This window comes from Eumetopias jubatus, unplaced genomic scaffold (genome assembly GCF_037043125.1).
Source record: "Eumetopias jubatus isolate StellerSeaLion01/CBP00866 unplaced genomic scaffold, mEumJub1_p1.0 scaffold_7, whole genome shotgun sequence".
NCBI lineage: Eukaryota > Metazoa > Chordata > Mammalia > Carnivora > Otariidae > Eumetopias > Eumetopias jubatus.
The window spans coordinates 40,234,855-40,255,706 of record NW_028274813.1 but is presented as its reverse complement, the minus strand read 5'-3'; the positions used below and the strand labels follow the sequence as shown (position 1 = coordinate 40,255,706).

General features: G+C 39.2%; 1 protein-coding gene across 1 annotated transcript in view; it reads right to left on the bottom strand.

The window, feature by feature from the left end:
* Window positions 1-20,852, bottom strand: part of CCDC175 (coiled-coil domain containing 175) — a 70,928-nt gene that overhangs the window by 13,499 nt on the left and 36,577 nt on the right. Inside the window, exons 12-15 of the mRNA XM_028102461.2 lie at window positions 20,494-20,629; window positions 19,742-19,873; window positions 14,790-14,928; window positions 9,678-9,757 (exon numbers count right to left, since the gene is read on the bottom strand). Coding sequence (XP_027958262.2) covers window positions 9,678-9,757; window positions 14,790-14,928; window positions 19,742-19,873; window positions 20,494-20,629 — 487 coding nt within the window. The remainder of the gene's footprint in view (window positions 1-9,677; window positions 9,758-14,789; window positions 14,929-19,741; window positions 19,874-20,493; window positions 20,630-20,852) is intronic.

Here is a 20,852-nt window from a genome sequence, read left to right as displayed (position 1 = left end):
TCAATAACTGCAATGAAAAATACACTAAAGGAAATCAAGAGCAGATTAGAGGAGGCAGAAGAACAGATCAGTGATCTGGAAGACAGATGTATTGGAAAGCAACCAAGCTGAAAAGCAAACAAAAAATATAATAGAAAATGAGAATAGGTTAAGGGCACTCAGTGATGTCATCAAGCATAATAACATATGCATTGTAAGGATTTCAGAAGAGAGAGAGGAGGCAGAAAATTTATTTGAAAAAAAATAATAGCTGAAAACTTCCCTAATCTGAGAAAGGAAAGAGACATCCAGATCCAGGAGGCAGAGAGAGCACCCAACAAAATTAATGCAAGGAGGTCCACACATATTAATTAAAATGCATAACGTAGTGATAAAGAGAGAATTTTAAAAGGAGTAAAAGAAAACAGTATATACAAGGGAAATCCCATAAACCTATCTGCTGATTTTTCAGCAGAAACTTTACAGGCCAGAAGAGAGTGGCATAACATATTCAAAGTGCTGAAAGAAAAAAGAACCTGCAACCAAGAATACTCTACTCAGCAAAGCTGTTGTTATTCAGAATTGAAGGAGAGAGAAAGTTTCCCAAAGTTAAAAGAATTCATGACCACTAAACCTGCCTTATAAGAAATGTTAAAGGCAATTCTTTAAGTGGGAAAAAATGCCATAATCAGGAGTAAGAAAACTATGAAAGGAAAAAAATTTCACAAGTAAATTCAAACATATAGTAAAAGTATATTAATCACTTATAAAACCAGTATGGAGGTAACGCACAAAAGGAGTAAAATCAATTATATCTATAAAAATCAGCTAAAGGATACACATTTTTTTTTTAAATGTAAAGTATGACATCATATACATAAAATGTGCGGGGTTAGTAAAAACTTAGTGCTTTTAGGGACACCTGGGTGGCTCTGTCAGTTAAGCATTGACTCTTGATTTCAGAGCTCAGGTCATGATCTCAGGGCTGTGGGATTGAAAGTTGGAGCCCAAGTTGGGCTCCATGCTGGGCATGGAGTCTGCTTGAGATTCTCTCTCTCCCTCTTCTTCTAACCCTCCTCCCCCCTTAAAAAATAAAAATAAATGGTGCTGGGAAAACTGCACACTTACATGCAAAAGAATGAAACTGGACTATTTTACTACCTTATACACAGAAATAAACTCAAGGGGTGCCTGGGTGGCTCAGTCATTAAGCGTCTGCCTTTGGCTCGGGTCATGATCCCAGGGTCCTGGGATGGAGCCCTGCATGAGGCTCCCTGTACCGCGGGAGACCTGCTTCTCCCTCTCCCACTCCCCCTGCTTGTATTCCCTCTCTTGCTGTCTGTCTCTGTCAAATAAATAAAATCTTAAAAAAAAAAAAAAAAGAAAGACACTCAAAATGGATTAAAGACCTAAATATGAGATTGGAAATCATAAAATTCTTAATAAAAACATAGGCAGTAATTTCTTTGACATCAGTCATAAAAACATTTTCCTAGATATGTCTCCTTGAGCAAGGGAAACAAAAGCAACAATAAACTATTGGGACTACACCAAAATAATAAGTTTTGCACAGTGATGGAAACCATTGACAAAACAAAAGGCAACCTACTGAATGGGAGAAGATATTTACAAATGATATATCTGATAAGGTGTTAATATCAAAAATATATATAAAGAACTTATACAACTCAACACCAAAAAACCCAAACAATCCAGTTAAAAAATGCACAGAGAACACGAAAAGACATTTTTCCAAAGAAGACATACAGATGACCAACGCACATATGAAAAAATCCTCAACATCACTAATCATCAGGGAAATGCAAACAAAACCACAATGAGAGATGGCAGAATAGGAGAATCCTAAGCACACTTTGTTCCACAGATACACATGGATAACACCCACATCAGGGCAAATAACCCAGTAAACAACCTGAAAACTGGCAGAACACTCTCTCCACAGCTAAATGTAGAGAAGAGGCCACATTGAAAAGGATAGAAAGGGCAGAGACATGGTCAGGAGCCAAACTGATCCATAGGAGGGAGGGACACCACAGGCATAGAGAGGGGAAAGGAAAAGACCCCTCACCAGGCACCCCAGGCAAGGGGGACCCACATTGGGAAGATGAATCCCCACAACATTGGCTTTGAAAACCAGATGGTCTTAACTTTGTGAGTTCTTGCAGTTAGTGGGGCTTTAGAAATCAGTGGGTTGGGCTCTGGGATGGGTGGAGAGCAATAGAAAACTGAGTTCCTTAAAGATAAACCCTTAAAAATAAATCACAACAAACAGCCCCACTGAGATGCAGCATGGAAGCGGCAGTTTGAAAAATGCCTGGGGTACACAGGAAGGAGATTTATTTACCAATCTCAGAGCGTGTACTGGAGGAGCAGGGATCTTTGGGAGATTTCTCCAAGAACAAAGGGATTGGCAGGCACCATTTCCCTTCCCAGACCCCCATACTAGATACATAGACACCTTCAGGAACCAGTGCAGCCTGAACACTCCTGCCTAGCTTGCTAACAGCACGCCCTGCCCTTATGCTGTTCCTCAAACCTCCCCCCTCCAGTCTGGTAAGGCAGTTTTCTAAAGTGGCTCCAGGTCCCTCCCACAGCGGAAGAGCAGTGACCTTGCTGGCACCTCATGCCCCACCTCTGCATTCTTCTATAGACCTGCCCTTGGCAGTTCTCCGGGCCACAGGTCCCCTCCTGCAGCAGACCAGCACACAATTTTCTAACAACGTGCACTCACCTGTATTCTCTTGTAGACCCACCCTTAGGAGGAGTGCATCCAAAGCAGTGCCCCAAGCCTGGCAATGTGCAAGCATCCCTGACTGAGGCCAGCACCATTCCAAAGTGACTCCTGTCCCAGGGAGAGGGGAAGATAACCATACGCATTTGTCTGATTTAGACCCCAGCAGTGGGCTGGGGGCAGACATCTGATCTGACTGCAGGCCCCACCCACCAATGAAAGCTTCTCAGAGGACAACACTGCAAAGCACCTTACAGTTCAGTGCTACCACAGCTCCAGCAAATGCCAAGTCTGACTTAGCTCAAGCCCAAGGTGACCCCAGACTGGCTCACTAACAGCACAGGGACAAAGTCCTGCCCACCACAGCCAGAGAGAACCATTGCAGACAGCTGGACTAAAGGCAGACATGGTTCCACCACAGAAGTAGGGCGCATGCAACACACATAGGAGACCCCTTGAGGCACCAATTTCTCGTGAACAGGGGACACTGCACTGCAGGGCATTACAGGATCTCTTCTTCATAAGGCCACTACTTTCAAGAGCAGGAGACATAGCTGATATTCCTGACACATGGGAACAGATACAGAGAGTTAGTCAAAATGAGGAGACAGAAGAATATGTCCCAAATGAAAGAATAGGATAAAATCACAGCAAAAGAGATAAATGAAATGGAAATAAGTAATAGGTATGATAATATAAAGTAATGGTCATAAAGATACTCATTGGACTTGAGAAAAGAGTAGAGGACCTCAGTGAAACTCTCAACAAAGAGATAGAAAACATAAAAGAGAATCAATTAGAGATGAAGGACTCAATAACTGCAATAAAAAATACACTAGAGGAAATAAATAGTAAACTAGAGAAAACAGAAGAATGTATCAGTGACCCAGAGGATAAAGTAATAGAAAACAATCAAGCTGAGCAGGAGAGAGAAAAAAAGACTAATAAAAATGAAAATAGATTAAGGGAACTCAATTATATCATCAAGTGTTATAACATTCACATTATAGGGATCCCAGGAGAAGGGAGAGAAAAGGGGGCAGAAAATTTATTTGAAGACATAATAGCTGAAAACATCCCTAATCTGGGGAAGGAAATAGACATCCAGATCTAGGATGCACAGAGAACCCCCAACAAAATCAACCCACGGAGGTCCACACCAAGATATGTGGTAATTAAAATGGCAAATGTAGTGATAGAGAGCAGATTCTTAAAGCAGCAAGAGAAAAGAAAGTTACATACAAGGAAAACCCCATGAGCCTATCAGATGATTTTTTTTCAGCAGAAACATCACAGACAGATGCGAGTGGCATGATATATTTAAAGTCTAAAAGGAAAAAATCCTGCATCCGGGAATACTCTACTCAGCAAGGCTATCATTCAGAATAGAAGGAGAGATAAAGAGTTTCCCAGACAATCAAAAGTTAAAGGAGGTCATGACCACTACGTCAGCCTTACAAGAAATGTTAAGGGGGATTGAGTAGAAAGGAAAGATCACAAGCAGGACTAAGAAAGTAGGAAGCATAAAAGTATATCTATAAAAATCAGTCAAGGGATTCGCAAAGTACAAAATGTGACGTATGATACCATATACCTAAAATGTTGGGGGTGGGAGAGAGTAAAATTCAGTGCTTTTAACATAGGTTCAAACTTAAGTGACCATCAACTTAATATAAATTTCTGTATGTATAAGAAGTTATATAAATCTAATAGAAACCACAAATAAAAAAACCAGTAATAGATATGCAAAAAATAAAGAGAAAGGAATCTGAGTATGTCACTAAAAAAGCCAGCAAAATGTGAAAGAAGCAAGCAAGAGGAAAAAAAGAACAGAGAAGAACTACAAAAACAACAATACAACAAGTAACAAAATGGCGCTAAGTGTATACCTATCAATATTTTGAATGTAAATGGACTAAACACTCCAAACAAAAGACATATGGTAATGGAATGGATTAAAGAAACAAGACCCATCTATATGCTAACTACAAGAGACTCATTTCAGTCCTAAAGACACATGCAGATCGAAAGTAAAGGGATGGAAAAGCATTCATCATGCAAATGGAAGTGAAAATAAAATCAGGATAGTAATATTTATATCAAACATAATACACTTTAAAATACTGTAATAAGATAAAAGAATCATAAAGGGAATCATAATCATAAAGGGAACAATCCAACATGAAGATATTTGTAAATATTTATGCCCCCGACATGGGAGCACCCAAATACCTAGCAAACAACAACAAAAAAGAAAATAAACAATAGTAATACAATAATAATAGGAGACTTTAACACCCCGCTTACATCAATGGATAGAACATCCAAACAGAAAATCAACAAGGAAACAGTGGTTTTGAAGGACACATTGGACCAAATGGATTTAACAGATATATTGAGAATATTCCATCCTAAAACAGTGGAATACATATTCTTTTCAAGTACACATGGATCATTCTCCAGAATAGATCACATATTAGGCCACAAAATAAATCTCAGCAAACTCAAAAAGACAAATCATACCATGCATCCTTTCCAACCACAATGCTATGAAATGAAATCAACCACAAGAAAAATCTGGAAAGAACATATATATGTAACTTAAATACACTACTAAACGATGAATGGGTCAACTAAGAAATCAAAGAGGAAATAAAAAAAATATGTGGAGACAAATGAAAATGAAAAGATAACAGTCCAAAATCTTTGGGGTGCAACAAAAGCTGTTCTGAGAGGGAAGTTTATAGCAACACAGGCCTACCCCAAGAAGATCGAAAAATCTCAAATAAACCTTATACCTAAAGGAGCTAGAAAAAAAGAACAAAGCCCAAAGCCAGTAGAATGAAAGAAATAATAAAGATTAGAGCAGAAATAAATGAAATAAAAATTAAGAAAAAAAACCACAACAGAACAGATGGATAAAGTTGGGAGCTGGTTCTTTGAAAATGTCAACAAAATTGACAAACCGTTAGCCAGACTCATCATAAAAGAGAGAGAGAGAGAGAGAACTCAAACAAAATCAGAAATGAGAGAGGAGAAATCACAACCAACACCACAGAAAACAGAAAACAGAAAAGGATTGTAAAATATCATGAAAAATTATATGCCAACAAATTAGACAACATAGAAGAAATGGAAACATTCCTAGAAACATATAAGCCCCCAAAACTAAATCAGGAAGAAATAGAAAATTTGGACAGATTACCAGCAATGAAATTGAGTCAGCAATCATAAAACTCCCAACAAACAAAAGTCCAGGACGAGATGTCTTCACAGGTATATTCTACCAAACATTTAAAGAAGAGTTCATACCTATTCTTCTCAAACTATTCCAAAAAAAATAGAAGATGAAGGAAAACCTCCCAATTCGTTCTATGAAGTCAGCATTACCCTGATACCACAACCATGTAAAGACACTACAAAAAAGGGAAATTACAGGCCAATATCTCTGATGAACACAGATGCAAAAATCCTCAACAAAATATTAGCAAATTGGATCCAAGAGTACATTAAAAATTATTCATCAGGATTCAAGTGGGATATTCCTGGGATGCAAGTGTGCTTGAATATTTGCAAATCAATCAACATCATACATCATGTCAACAAAGGAATGGAGACAAACCATATGATCATTTCAATAGATGCAGAAAAAGCATTTGACAAAGTATGACATTTTTCATGATAAAAACCCTCAACGAAGTAGGTTTAGAGTGAACATACCTCAACATAATAAAGGTCTTATATGAAAACCCTACAGCTAACAGCATACTCAATGATGAAGAACTGATAGCTTTCTCCCTAAGATCAGGAAAAAGACAAGGATGCCCACTCTTACAAGTTTTTTTTTTTTTTCTCCCAACATAGTACTGGAAGTCTGAGCCACAGCAATTAGACAAGTAAAAGAAATAAAAGGTATCCAGATTGGTAAGTAAAAATTTCACTGTTTGCAGATGACATGATACTCTATATAGAAAACCCTGAAGACTCCACCAGAAAACTACTAGAACTGATAAATGGATTCATTAAGTTAGCAGGATACGAATCAATATATAGAAACCTGTTGCATTTCTATACACGAATAGTGAAGTAGCAGAAAGAGAAATTAAGGAAACAGTCCCACTTACAATTGCACCAAAGATAATAAAATACCTAGGAATAAGCTTAACCAAGGAGGTGAAAGACTTGTACTCTGACTATAAAACATTGATGAAAGAAATAGAAGATGACACAAACAAATGGAAAGATAACCCATACTCATAGACTGGGAGAACAAATATTGTTTAAACGTTCATACTACCCAAAGCAATCTACGGATTTAATGCAATCCTTATCAAAATACCAGTAGTATTTCTCACAGAACTAGAACAAATCATACTAAAATTTGTATGGAACATCACAAGACCCTGAATAGCCAAAGCAAGCTTAAAAAGAACAAAACTGGAGGTATTACAATCCCAGATTTCATAATATTCTACAAAGCCATAGTAATGAAAACAGTATGGTACTGGCACAAAAATAGACATATAAACCAATGGTACAGAATAGAGAGCCCAGAAATAAGCCCACAATTATATGGTCAATTAATCTTCAACAAGGGAGGCAAGAATATGCAATAAAGACAGTCTCTTCAACAAACAGTGATGGGAAAACTGTACATCTACATGCAAAAGAATGAAGCTAAACCACCTTCTTACACCATACACAGAAATAAACTCAAAATGGATTAAAGACCTAAATAGGAAACCTGATACCATAAAAATTCTAGAAGAGATCACAGGTAGTAATTTCTCTGACATCAGCCATAGCAACATTTTTCTAGGTATGTCTCCTGAGGGAAGGGAAACAAAAGCAAAAATAAACTATTGGGACTACATCAAAACAAAAAGCTTCTGGGGCGCCTGGGTGGCTCAGTCGTTAAGCGTCTGCCTTCGGCTCAGGTCACAATCCCAGGGTCCTGGGATCGAGCCCCGCATCAGGCTCCCTGCTCGGCGGGGAGCCTGCTTCTCCCTCTCCCACTCCCCCTGCTTGCCTTCCCTCTCTCGCTGTGTCTCTCTCTGTCAAATAAATAAAATCTTTAAAAAAAAAAAAAAAAAAAAACAAAACAAAAAAGCTTCTGCACAGCAAAGGAAGAAATCAACAAAACTAAAAAACAACCTAATGAAGGGGAGAAGATATTTGCAAATGACATATCTGACATACACATATTAGTATCCAAAAATATAAAGAACTTGTACAACTCAACACTAAAAAACCAAGTAGTCCAATTTAAAAATGAGCAAAAGACATGAACAGACATTTCTCCAAAGAAGACATTCAGATGGCCAACGGACACGTGAAAAGATGCTCAACATCACCCATCGGCCGGAAAATGCAAACCAAAATCACAATGAGATATCACCTCACACCTGTCAGGATGGCTAAAACAAAAAACTCAAGAAACAACAAGTGTTGGTGAGAATGTGGAGAAAAAGGAACCCTCGGGCACTTTTGGTGGGAATGCAAATTGGTACAGCTACTGTGGAAAACAGTATGGAATTTCCTTGAAAAATTAAAAATAAAAATACCCTTCAATCCAGGAATCGTACTACCTGGGCATTTACCCAAAGAATATGGAAAGCTAATTTAAAGGGATATATCCAACCCTCAGTTAATTGTAGCATTATTTACAATAGCCAAGATATAGAAGCAACCTAAGTGTCCATGGATAAATGAATGGATAAAGGAGATGTGGTATATATATACAGAATGGAATATTCCTCAGCCATAAAAACAAATGAGATCTTGCCATTTGCAATAACATGGATGGACCTCGAGTGTATAATGCTGAGTGAAATAAGTCAGCCAGGGAAAGACAAATACCATATTGATCTCACTCTTACATGGCATTTAGAAACAAAACAAACAGTAAAAATACACAGACAAAAAACAGACTCTTAAATACAGAGAACAAACTGGTGGTTGCCAGAGGGGTGGTGGGTGCCAGGATGGGTATAGTAAGTAAAGAGGATTAAGAGTGCACTTATTGTGATGAGCACTGCATACTGCATAGCACTGTTGAATGATCATATTGTACACCTGAAACTAATATAACACTATATGTTAATTATATCTGAATAAAAAATAAATAAAACCCCAAAGCTGATTTATGGAAATTTTTTCATAAACTCTGGGAAGCAAGTTAAGTTGTTGAAACAATTTCATAAAATAGAATATATTTGATATATGAACAACTGTATGGCAAAAATGGGGGAGAAGGAAGTGGACTTTATTGAGGCTTTTTCAGGGAAGATTTCAGTTTTCTTGAGGAGAAAAGAATATTACTTTATGGATTCTTCAGAATTTTCTACTGAATTCTGTATTTGGTTCTTAGTCATTATACTGTTATAAATCACATAATCTTTAGTCATTGTATAATCATCACTAGCAGAATCTGACTAAGAAAATACAATTGCATATATAATATACTTACTAGTACTCTTCCCCTTCATCCTTCTCTATACCCACAACATGTTAAAAGTTACTTTTGATATCAGTGCATCTCAAAAAATAGAATGTTTCTATTTTTAATTGGCCAACTCTACACACATATGTTTATCATTAACTACTTATTATACATTTAAAAAAGGTAGTAAATGTCTCTTCACCTTTTCTCATTTCATATAGACCACTCCCTCCCCACCTCTGCAACCTCTGTGCACTTATCTTGGTCTTCACAGGAAATTACAGAATAACAGATCTGAAAAGAACCTTAGAAAGCATCTTCCAGTCTCTAACTTAAATAAGAAAACTGAGGCCCCCCAATGATTTTCCCATGATTACACGTTAGTTGCATCTAGAGTCTCTATGTTTACATACATACACACACACACACACACACACACAATTACAATTTGTATATATCAGTATTCTAATAAATGAAAGAAGGAGGAATGCATTGACTCTTTACCGTGTTGCTAAAATATCTCGAAAAGTCTTTTGCCATTTGAGAAATGTAATCATTTAGTAAATTCTGCTCCTGCTTTTGCTCTATAAGAGAAAAAATAAATACCCACAATGTTTAGCTTTAAAAAATGAAAATAAGGCATGTGTCCTAATTTTAAAAGTCATATACTATTATAAGGCTTATAACAAAAAACAGACGTCAGGTGCTTTCCAATGTAGTACCCACCCCTATGTTTGACTCCTCTGAATTAACCATTTTTAAACTCACTTTGACTTTTTCTTTCATTTTTTAAATAAATGCTTATATGGCTATTTCTTGATTTGTCATTTTAAGACATTTTCTACTTCCTTCCTAATATAGAAGAGAACATAGAATGCTTACTCCCATCCCCATGCCCCCCACCCACACTTACAACCTACCTCTGTTTCCCCTTCTAACCTCCCCATAAATTCACTTTTTTTAAAATGAATTTTAACTATTTAGATCATTATGACAATGTAAATATTATTCACAGATGAGACAAATGGTGTTGTATAATTATACCTCTTCTCTGGTATAATTTTTTGTTTTTCTAGGAGTTAAAAATAGCCTCACTTTTTTTTACTTGCTTAGTTTTCCATGTACACATTAATTCATTAAAATCTGGAATAGAATCATAAAATCTTCCAAATATTACTTCTCATGTGGTCAAACACCTTAGGTGATCTTTCAGCTCCATTCACCTTCCCTTCCCCACTGCTTTCTGTGTTTGTTTTTCTTTAGGCCTCCTGCACAGCTGAACACCTGGGACTTTCCTTTGCATCCCCCTTATGCTGGACTCCTGTTTCCTGAATTTCACATCGTCCTCTTTTTCTTGATTTATTCCCTCTTTGTTGAAGCAAGTTTTGTACTAACTTCTTGAGACAGAGTAAATGAAACATTTTGAGATCTTATATATCTGAATGCATCTCTATTCTATATTTGTACTTGACTAATAGTTTGTATGGGCAGCTAATGTTGGAAAGTATTTTCTCTCAGAATTTTGAAGGCAATGTTTTCTAACGTTTAGTATAATATTACAGTTAAGAAGTCTAAAACCATTCTGATTACTAATATTTTGTGTAAGATCTGCTTTTTCTCTCTAGAAGCCTTTGGGATATTTTTTTTTTCTCCTGAAATCCCAAAGTAATGTACTTAGTGTCTTTTCTTTCAGAAATTGCCCTGGGGATTTGATGGGCCTTTTCAAATAGGAAAATCATATTCTCCAATTCTGAGAAATATTTTTGCATTATTTCTTTGATAACTTTATCCTTTGTATTTTTTTTTTCTATCTTCTTTTTTTCTGGCCTTCCTGTTAGATATTCAACATCTCAGAATAGTCTTCTAATTTTCTTACTCTTTTAACCTGTTCCTCAGCTCCTTATTTTTTGTTCTATTTTTGGAGAGATTTCCTCAACTTTTCTTAGAATCCTATTGAATTTTAAAATTTTGGTTTGTTATATTTTTCATTTCTAAGAGCTCTTTCTTGTTTTCTGTTCTTTCTTTAAGCATCTTGTTCTTTTTTCATAAATGCAGTATCTTTTTCTCTACAAATATAACTTCAAGATATATCCTCTATAACATATGTAGAGACCATAAATACACATTATATATAATGTGAATACCTGAATATATATTCTCTGAGAATATATCTTTAAAAGTATTCTTAGATTCTTTGTGTCATCTATGTTTCCAGCAACTTCTGTTTTTCTGTCTGCTTTAGTTTCTACCTTTCATTTTGGAATTTTTCCTGAGGTGTCTGTTGATCTTTGATTGTCTAATCCTATTTAAGCATGAGGCACTAAAATTTCAGTTCCTGGGTGGGTTTCACTATACAGTGATCAGGAAGGGACCAGCCATTTTGTTGGGGGAATCCTCAAATATTAGATTATGTAGGGTTTTTCTCTGGGATGGTTTGGTTTCCTTAGAGAAGAATCCAACCACCTCCTTCTTCAGGGTGGGGAAGGGATTACAGAATAGTCACACACAACGGGCTGGCAGCCTTCACCAAGCTAAGCAGTGGAAGGGGGTCTCTGCACAGCATCTGTCTTCTACCCTCAGTTATATTTGATATCCTGCAGTTTAGAATCTGTTGGGAGGAATAGTCACTCAGCTGCACAGAAGAGGGCATCTGACCTGCAGGTCTCATTGCTTGTTATAAAGATTTTCGACCAATCTTTAGCCCTGTGACTCATCTCAGCTTCAAGGTATCAGGGTCCTCCAATGCCCAAGACTTGCCCTGGCATTGTCTCTCCTGTGAAGAGAACGTCTTGCTTTCATGGTATGCTTTTTTACAGGCACTTGCTATTCATATTTCCCTTCCTGTTGACAACTCGATCCAATTACACCTTCTAAAAATTTGTTGATGCTTATTATCTGTGGATATATTCTCTGACAGTCTCTGTACTTGTGAGTTTATAATTTTTCCCCTAAAAAACATTTTTTACATACATTTTTTATGAAGTTTCATTAGGGAGAAAAGATAGATGCATGTTTTACCTATCATATTTAACCAAAAGTCATTACATTGTTTTTTAGATGTACTGAGCCAATTCTATCCTCTGTAAGTCTCACTGCTGGCAGGTAAAGCATATTTCCCTACTCTCTGGAACACATTGCTCTTATGGTCCCTTTTCTACCTTTCTCTTGCCTTCCCGTCTTTTCTCTACTTTCTTTAGTAGTTCTCTCTTTTCTTTCCCTCAAGAGAATCAGAACTTGCAATATATGGCAATACATTGCTTATTTTCATACTCATCCTGTTTCTTACATCCTCCACCTTAGCACAAGAAGGGATGGGAGGAGAGATTGGGGATAGAGCACATGTGTATCATGATTCTTGGTAGAAGTAGCAAAAAAAAAAAAAAATCTACCTGAGTTAACTAAATGAAAATCTGGCAATAATTGGAAAATCAAGGGAGGAATGGCAACCAGACCAATTATCCAAAGTACTTATTCTTATAACATTTTATTTTTTAATTTTTATTTAAATTTAACTTAATTAACATACACTGTATTATTAGTTTCAGAGGTAGAATTCAGTGATTCATCAGTTGCAGACAACAGCCAGTGCTCATTACTTCAAGTGCCCTCCTTAATGCCCATCACCCTGTTACCCCATCTCCCATCCACCTCCCCTCCTACAACCCTCAGTTTGTTTCCTATAGTTAAGAGTCTCTTATGGCTTGTCTCCCTCTCTATTTTCCTCTTATTTTATTTCTCCTTCCCTTCCCCTACGTTCATCTGTTTTGTACCTTAAATTCCACATATGAGTGAAATCATATGGTATTTGTCCTTCTCTGACTTATTTTGTTTAGCATAATAGCCTCTAGTTCCATCTACATCATTGTAAATGGCAAGATTTCATCTTTTTGATGGCTGAGTAATATTCCATTGTGTGTGTGTGTGTGTGTGTGTGTGTGTGTGTGTGTGTGTGTGTGTGTGTATCTTCTTTATCCATTCATCTGTTGATGGACATCTGGGCTCTTTCCGTATTTTCGTTATTGTGGACATTGCTGCTACAAACATTGGGGTGCAGGTCCCCCTTCAGATCACTAAGTTTGTATTCTTTGGATAAATACCTAGTAGTGCAATTGCTAGGTTACAGGGTAGTTCTATTTTTAACGTCTTGAGGAACCTCCAAACTGTTTTCCAGAGTGGCTCCACCAGCTCGCATTCTCACCAACAGTGTAGGAGGGTTCCCCTTTCTCCACATCCTTGCCAACATCTGTTGTTTCCTGACTTGTTAATTTTAGCCATTGTGACTGGTGTGAGGTGGTATCTCATTGAGGTTTTGATTTGTATTTCCCTGATGCCGAGTGATGTTGAGCACTTTTTCATGTGTTTACTGGCCATCTGGATGTCTTCTTTGCAGAAATGTCTGTTCATGTCTTCTGTCCATTTCTTGACTAGATTTTTTTGTTTTTTGGGTGTTGAGTTTGATAAGTTCTTTATAGATTTTGGATACTAGCCCTTTATCTGATAAGACATTTGCAAATATCTTCTCCCATTCCATAGGTTGCCTTTTAGTTTTGTTGACTGTTTCCTTTGCTGTGAAGCTTTTTATCTTGATGAAGTCCCAATCATTTTTGCTTTTGCTTCCTTGTCTTGGAAGACATGTCTAGCATGAAGTTGCTGCAGCTGAGGTCAGAGAGGTTGCTGCCTGTGTTGTCCTCTAGGATTCTGATGGATTCCTGTCTCACATTTAGGTCTTTTATCCATTTTGAGTCTATTTTTGTGTATGGTATAAGAAAGTGGTCCAGTTTTATTCTTCTGCATGTGGCTGTCCAATTTTCCCAACACCACTTGTTGAAGAGAATTTTTCCATTGGATATTCTTTCCTGCTTTGTCAAAGATTAGTTGGCCATAGAGGTGAGGGTCCATTTCTGGGTTTTCTATGCTGTTCCATTGATCTATGTGGCTGTTTTTGTGCCAGTACCATGCTGTCTTGATGATTACAGCTTTGTAATATAGCTTGATGTCCAGAATTGTGATGCCTCCAACTTTGGTTTTCTTTTTCAATATTACTTTGGTTATTTGAGGCTTATAATCTTATATTCTTAAAATTCACTTTCCTTGGCAATTACCACTATTCACTTTAAAATATTTGTTTTACATTTCAATATACTGGGTTTCCATAAGATTGTATCTTTTTGACACAGTTTTGATTTCTGTCCCCATGCTCAGAGGGGAGTCTACTTAAGATTCTCTCCCTCTCCCTATGCCCCTCTCCCTGATTGTGTGCTCTCTCTCTAAAATAAATAAATCTTTAAAAAAAGAAACAAAAAACACTCCACATGGTAGCAGTTAAAGGAGTGTTTTCTACCTTTACAAAGTACAGAGAGAAACCACATAATACAGTTGCTACTTAATTTTAAAGTCTTTAAAAGAGAAAAGGAAAAATTTAACAAGAGCAACAGTGATGTAAAGGAGAAGAAATTAGTAGATGAGGCAAAAATTAGAGAAGAGGGAATTAAAGGTGATAGGAAAAGTTTGGAGAGTTTCACCATTGGCTTGTGACTGATGACCCGCCTCGTGTTAGAAGACAACATGACATCCTTACCTGGGCTTAAGGTCAATTCCTAAGAGCCTCATACATACCTGTAATAATATTACTGAGCTCTTCAAATTTTCCACTTTTGCTTTTGTACTCTTCTTCTGCCACTTGAAGTTGTGGAAGACACTCGACTAGCTCTTCTTCCTTTACTTTATTACTTTGCGTTTCCTCAACAAATCTTTTCTTTAAAGAAAAAAAAAAGCTAATTGTGAGCACAATTTTAGAGAATGTACACAATTTACACTCCAAAGTAGAACGTAAGTTCTTCAAGAGGGAGAGTTCTTAGTGTCCTCTTACCCTGAGATGCACAGAAAGGTATCTGCAACACACTATGTATTTGAAAAATATTTGTTCGCTGATTGACTCTCTGTCAATCTATAAGGTAAGGAGATTAGATTCAATGGGCTCTCCAAAGATCCATTCAGTTCTCTGGCTCTATTGCTAAGATCCCATTAGTGCTACCCTAAACATCTGTTTGAGAAAATCTTAGTTGATCATATTTTATGGGAAAAAAAAACAGGGAGCAAAACAGAATACACACAAGTCCTAAGAAGTGTGGATGTAAATAAGAAATGGGGAGGGGATAGAAATAACTACACTAAATGGGCAGAAATTGCCCCAAACAAAACATAAAGATGCTTGCTTAATTAATCAGGTTTTATTTAGTTTCAAAGGGACCAATAGTTGGACCTCTCTTAGAAAGTCAGGATGGGTTTATAACGGTGACTACAGCAGAGACAGCCAGCTGACATTTACTAGCTATTCTGTCCTTCAATATCAGGATTTCTCGGTTCTAGTTCAGCACATGGCTGCCAGCTACAGCGATTTCTCAGCTTTCTTTGCAAGTGGGTGTGACTAATGAGTTTGTGAGCCGAAGTGATGTGTGCCACTTCTGGGTCCTCCCCCTTCAACAGGAAGCAGCCTGTGTCCCCTTGGTCCTTCCCTCCCTTGCCTGGCTGGAAAAGAATGAGAAGGGAAGCTGCCACTTGCATCCGCCAATGCTAGCCTCATGCTGAGGATGGTGGAGCTGCCCTGCCAACCTTGGACCCCTTCCCTTTGGCCTGTAATGGGAAAGAGAAGTAAACATTTCTCTTCTGTAAGGATCACATCAGGGGATCTCCTCAACTAGATACTCAGATTCTTAAGATTTGAACAGGTCATACTTGACCCATTTTATTCATAAAAAAAATTTTTTTTTTTTACTTTTTATTTTTATCCAAGTTGCATACACACATAATCCAAAGGAACCCCCAGGTACCAGCAGGGCAATGCTTGGCATGCTTCCCCAGGGAGGTACCCTCAAACACAGCTGACCAGAGGCTAGTGTCCTTTGACCCACACCAAAGTGATAACTCAGATGGAAGAGGAAGACACCCACATGGGTGGATGGGATAGCGTCCCTGGCTTTGAAGTTTCAGGCTCAAATAGGAACAACACCTTTTGGGTATACCTTCTAGGTCCCCAGAAGGGACATGCCCACTTAGAAGAGGCACCAAGCCCAGGGAAACCCAATGCTCTAGTTTCCCACCAGTTATTTTCCCCATCAACATGCAGCATACCAATCATGGGTTATTCTATACAAATAATGTTGCCTGATAATACAACTTTAGTGTCTAACTTTACCAGGCTCTAGGGAATGACCCAGAAAGTTAAGCCAAAGTCAATTTCCCAATAAAGGAGAGAGGGTTGCCAACCTTAACTACACACGTCTTGCTTATGTTCACTGTATTTTGGCATCTCTTTGATAAAGCAGCTTGTCTGTGCCCTAATTAATACAGTGAAGTGCCAGCCTAATATGTCCCCTCCCAAACTGCCATTAAGTCCTTAGGAATAAATACAGAAAGACAAAAAGATACAAAAAAACACCGTAATTTAATGGGGCACCTGGGTGTCTCAGTCAATTAAGCGGCCGACTCTTGGTTTCAGCTCAGGTCATGATCTTGGGGTCGTGGGACTGAGCCCCATGCCAGGCTCCATACTGTGTGGAGTCTGCTTGCCCCTCTCCTCCCCCTCTGCCCCTCCTCCTGCTCACATGCGCCCTCTCTTTTTAAAATAAATAAAAGCTTTAAACAAAACACTACCATAATTTAAACCTGTTATAGTGCAGAATCAGGAGTAAATTTTTCCATGCTGCAGTGTTATGAAACTCAGTTGTGTATTAGCTATACTATGTTCTCTAAGAGAATAGCTTGGGGGTCTCAGGAGGTATGTGAATGCACGAATTCTTCCTTATCGCCTACACGGACTTAGCTGCTAGCACTGCCCTGACAAGAAACCACGCTCTTGTTTCATGCTTTCGGGGAGGGTTTGGGTACCGGGTGCTGCTGCATTTCAGGCACGTTAGCCTGAGTTGTCTGCTGGCTCAGTCAGTCAGAACCACAGCTTCTTCAGCTCCTTCAAGCTTCCCCGAGTCCTGAGCCCCATGTACACTTAGTTCAGTGACAATGGGCTCTGGCTTTTGCCACAACCCCTTGGAATTGGAGCCTTGAAAAAGAGACGGATGCAGGTCCCATTCCCTGCTCATTGGGATGAATTCAGCTCATCCTGTGACTCCCTGTCCACCTTCCCTTCCCACCTGCCTGCCCTGCAGCCTTCAGGCCCCAGCTCCAGACGGGAAGCTGACAGCCTCACTAGCTGTGTAACCAGTTCCCCCACTGCAGAAGGTCCAATCCTCTAATGGACCCCTTTCCTGGTGGCTCTGCTGCTCAGACTGAACCCTGCTATACACGGGGCTGTACGGTCCAGCAGATCCACTCGTGCTCACTGCGTCAGCACTGGATCAGAATAAGGTAGAAATCCTGTGGCTCCTCATGCCACTGCACCAAAGGCAGAAATGGGACTCCAATTTCCAATTTGCTCTGGGTTATTGATGAGGATTACCAAGGGGAAAGGAGGTGGTTGCTTTATAATAGTGGCACACAAGCTGCCATCTGTCCAGGCCTTTGTGTGAATTAGACACAGGTGGGGACAGCCCTGCAGCGGGCACACAGCCTGGCAAGCAGGGAGGACGGTCTACTGATCTCGCCTAATGCACTGTTTGAGCTTGAATGCAATGTTACCTAGCGTCCTTACCTTACTGCTGACTTGAAGGGGCTTGCCTCCATTGGTTTACCATTAAGCATGATGGTAAACCCTGTCAGCTCTGTCTCAAGAAATACCTGACAGGCGGACTGCCTACTTTCGATCACTTCCTCAGTTACCACTCTGGTTCGAGCTACTTAAACCACTTGGAATATTGCTCTAGCTTCCTCATTGGTCTTCCTGCACCCACCGTTGCTTTCCTAAATTTTACTCAACATAGCAGCTAGAGAGATCCTATTTAAAAGAACCCTCTTCCGGCTTGCCAGCCCAGGCAGAGAAAAGACAAAGTCCTCACAATGGCCTATAAGGCAGCAGACCTGGGAATGCCCCTCCCTCTTGGATCGCCCCTCAAGGAATGACTCACTGCCTTGTGGCAAGGAGTGTGGCCAGCTACCAGCCTCCAGGGGTCAGCTCCTTCAGAGTCTCCTTGATCATCTAGTGAAGGTCACGCTCTTTGAGAGGTGGCCCCCAATCCACTGACTGAGCAAGGAGGTGGTGCAAGGGTGGGGCCATTTCTACCCCAGGCAGGACTCTGCTAATGGACAGTCCTTGCTCAGGAGTGCCCCACAGAGAGTTTGTGGGTTCCATAATGTCCGCCACTTGTTTATCTTGTTTATTTTCAATCTCTCTCCACTGGGATGTAGGCACCATAAGGGCAGAGTTTTGCTTTTTTTTTTTCTTTTTGTGTTTTTCAGCATCTAGAATACTAGGCACCCAGACAGACAGCAACCGACAGAGAAACGCTTCCCGCCCCGACTCCTCTTCCTTCTGTTTCTTCTAAGTTGTCTGAATTTGTGCAGTGCTTTCTCTCCCTTCTTTGTTCCCTGAGTCATGCCGGTTTCCATCTCACCTCTTCTTATTTCTGGCCATCCCCTTCAGACACCTCTTCCCTGAGTTCCTAGATTTCTATGTTGCTGATCTTCCTTGGCACTTCTACAAAATTCCAATTTTTTTTTTAAATTTATGGAGGAGCATTTGATCACAGATGTCATGCATTCCAGCACCATCTTTCTGAGTGTTCTTCAGTTGTTGGAAACTTCTGTTCCCCCTTTCACTTGTTTCTCTCTTCGTGTTTTTGTGTGGAGGATATAGCTGTTCCTTTTGTTATTCCTATTAGAAAGAACTGGCTTTTCTTGGACCAGTTAACTGAGGACGGTTTCTGCAGGATTTGGTGGGGGTTGTGCAGGGAGGCGTAGGCTTGGCAAGATCTAAACTTTGAAACATCAGGACTCCCTGCTCGCCCCGCTCCGGCAAGGGACTTCTGTCTTCAAAGAAAGCCCCTCTTTCATGCAGCCAGGCCTCTTCCTCTTCAAAACAAATCAAGTTCAGGAGGGCTTCTCCCACCATCCCTTTTCTCTTCATTCCAATGTACCAAGTTAGGTCTCCGAGAAACAGCCCCTTACCTTTCAAGGTAACACCATCACCTTGAAAATGGGTGTCTTCTGTTGTGTTTCCAGAGACCGGCCACCTCTGGGCCCCCTGGGTACCCTGTGCCTTTTCTCTCGACCTCACCTAGCATCCATGCTCATCCCAGATCGGCTCCGGGCAGCTCCAACTCAGTGGGATGCCCTCTCTTTAATGAGGATTTCTGAGTTTGGCCTGATTGGCCTCGCTCACCCTTTGCTGCTCTCCCCAGCCAGTCCCGTGCCAGCTCGCCATGGCTTCCTGCTGTCCTCCACCTGTCCCCATGGACCTTGCCAGCACTTCTACCTAATGTGGAGTGTCTGATTTTCTTTTCTAACTGGAAAAAAAAAAAGTTTTTGTTGCTCTTTTTTAAGAAAAAAAAAAAAGGATCATAATGAAATTGTAGCCTTGCTCACACTGGAAGATTTTACACTGAACTGAGTAGAATAGCATGAACTATACCACCCATAGAGCCATCTAAAATTATTCTTAGATGTAAAACAAAACTTACCTCATACTTGCTCAACTCTTGAATTAACTTTTTTTCTTTGACAATAAATTCCTCCTCCTCTTGTTTTAATTCCAATGTAACTTTTTCAATCTCTGCCAAAAATTCACTGATCTCTTTTTCTCGTACAGTGGTCTAATTAGAAAAGAAAACAGAAACAAAAACAAAAACCTGAAGATTTGCCGTTTGCCTTTGTAGCTGTCAGCATTACATTTTCAAACAGCCAAGAGTGAATATCTCTTTGCATGAGACTTGGCTCCAGTGTTAGGTTATATTATTTCATAGTAACCACTGAGAGGAACACTATTTTCCCTGCAGAGGTTAATTTATTCACCAAACAATATCTATAAACTGCATGAGGAAATGGGGAATGGGAGTGGTGGGGGCCGGACGGTGAGCAGAGGGCCACTACTGGAGCTGAATTAGTGATGTTTGTTCTCTCTCTCTTTTTTTTTTTTAGAGAGAGAGAGTTTCTCCAAAAGTTAACATCAAATAAGTCTCTGGTTGCCTGTTTCCAAGGCATCTTCTAGAGAGAAGTGCTACTTTGTTTGCCAAATCCCTACAGTCAATATACAAAAATTGACACATTTCTTAAGAAAGTTAAATACTTCACTCTAAACATCACCAGAAAGGAAGACATCTTTTAATAAGGTAAGGTTTAATTAGGCATTGAAGGAGAATCACTGATATGCAGTGATAATTCTAAGTCCATACTAACATGGAGTAATACTATTAAGTCCCTTGAGTTCCTTTACCTCTTGTAATAATTCAGTGCGTCTGAATTCCGAAGTCTGAATTTTATCTAAAATTTCTCCTATTTCAATGTTTAGCCTCTTCCTCCAACGTGCATGTTTTTTTCGCAAACAAGCTACTTTCCACTGAGTTATAATACTAGAAATTAGAACACAAAGGATCATCATTAAATTGACATGTTTCCTGAAAAGATGAAGGAATTCAAAGCAAAACAAATCTTACTATGATTGTACAAAACTATGCTCTTGGTGATGCGGACCATGCACATCAGCTGAAAAAATAAGCCGAAATGCTGTGTCAACGTGGTCCGTCTTCACCAGCTGCTACATCTCACAGGCCGTGTTGGTACGTCCAGCAGGAC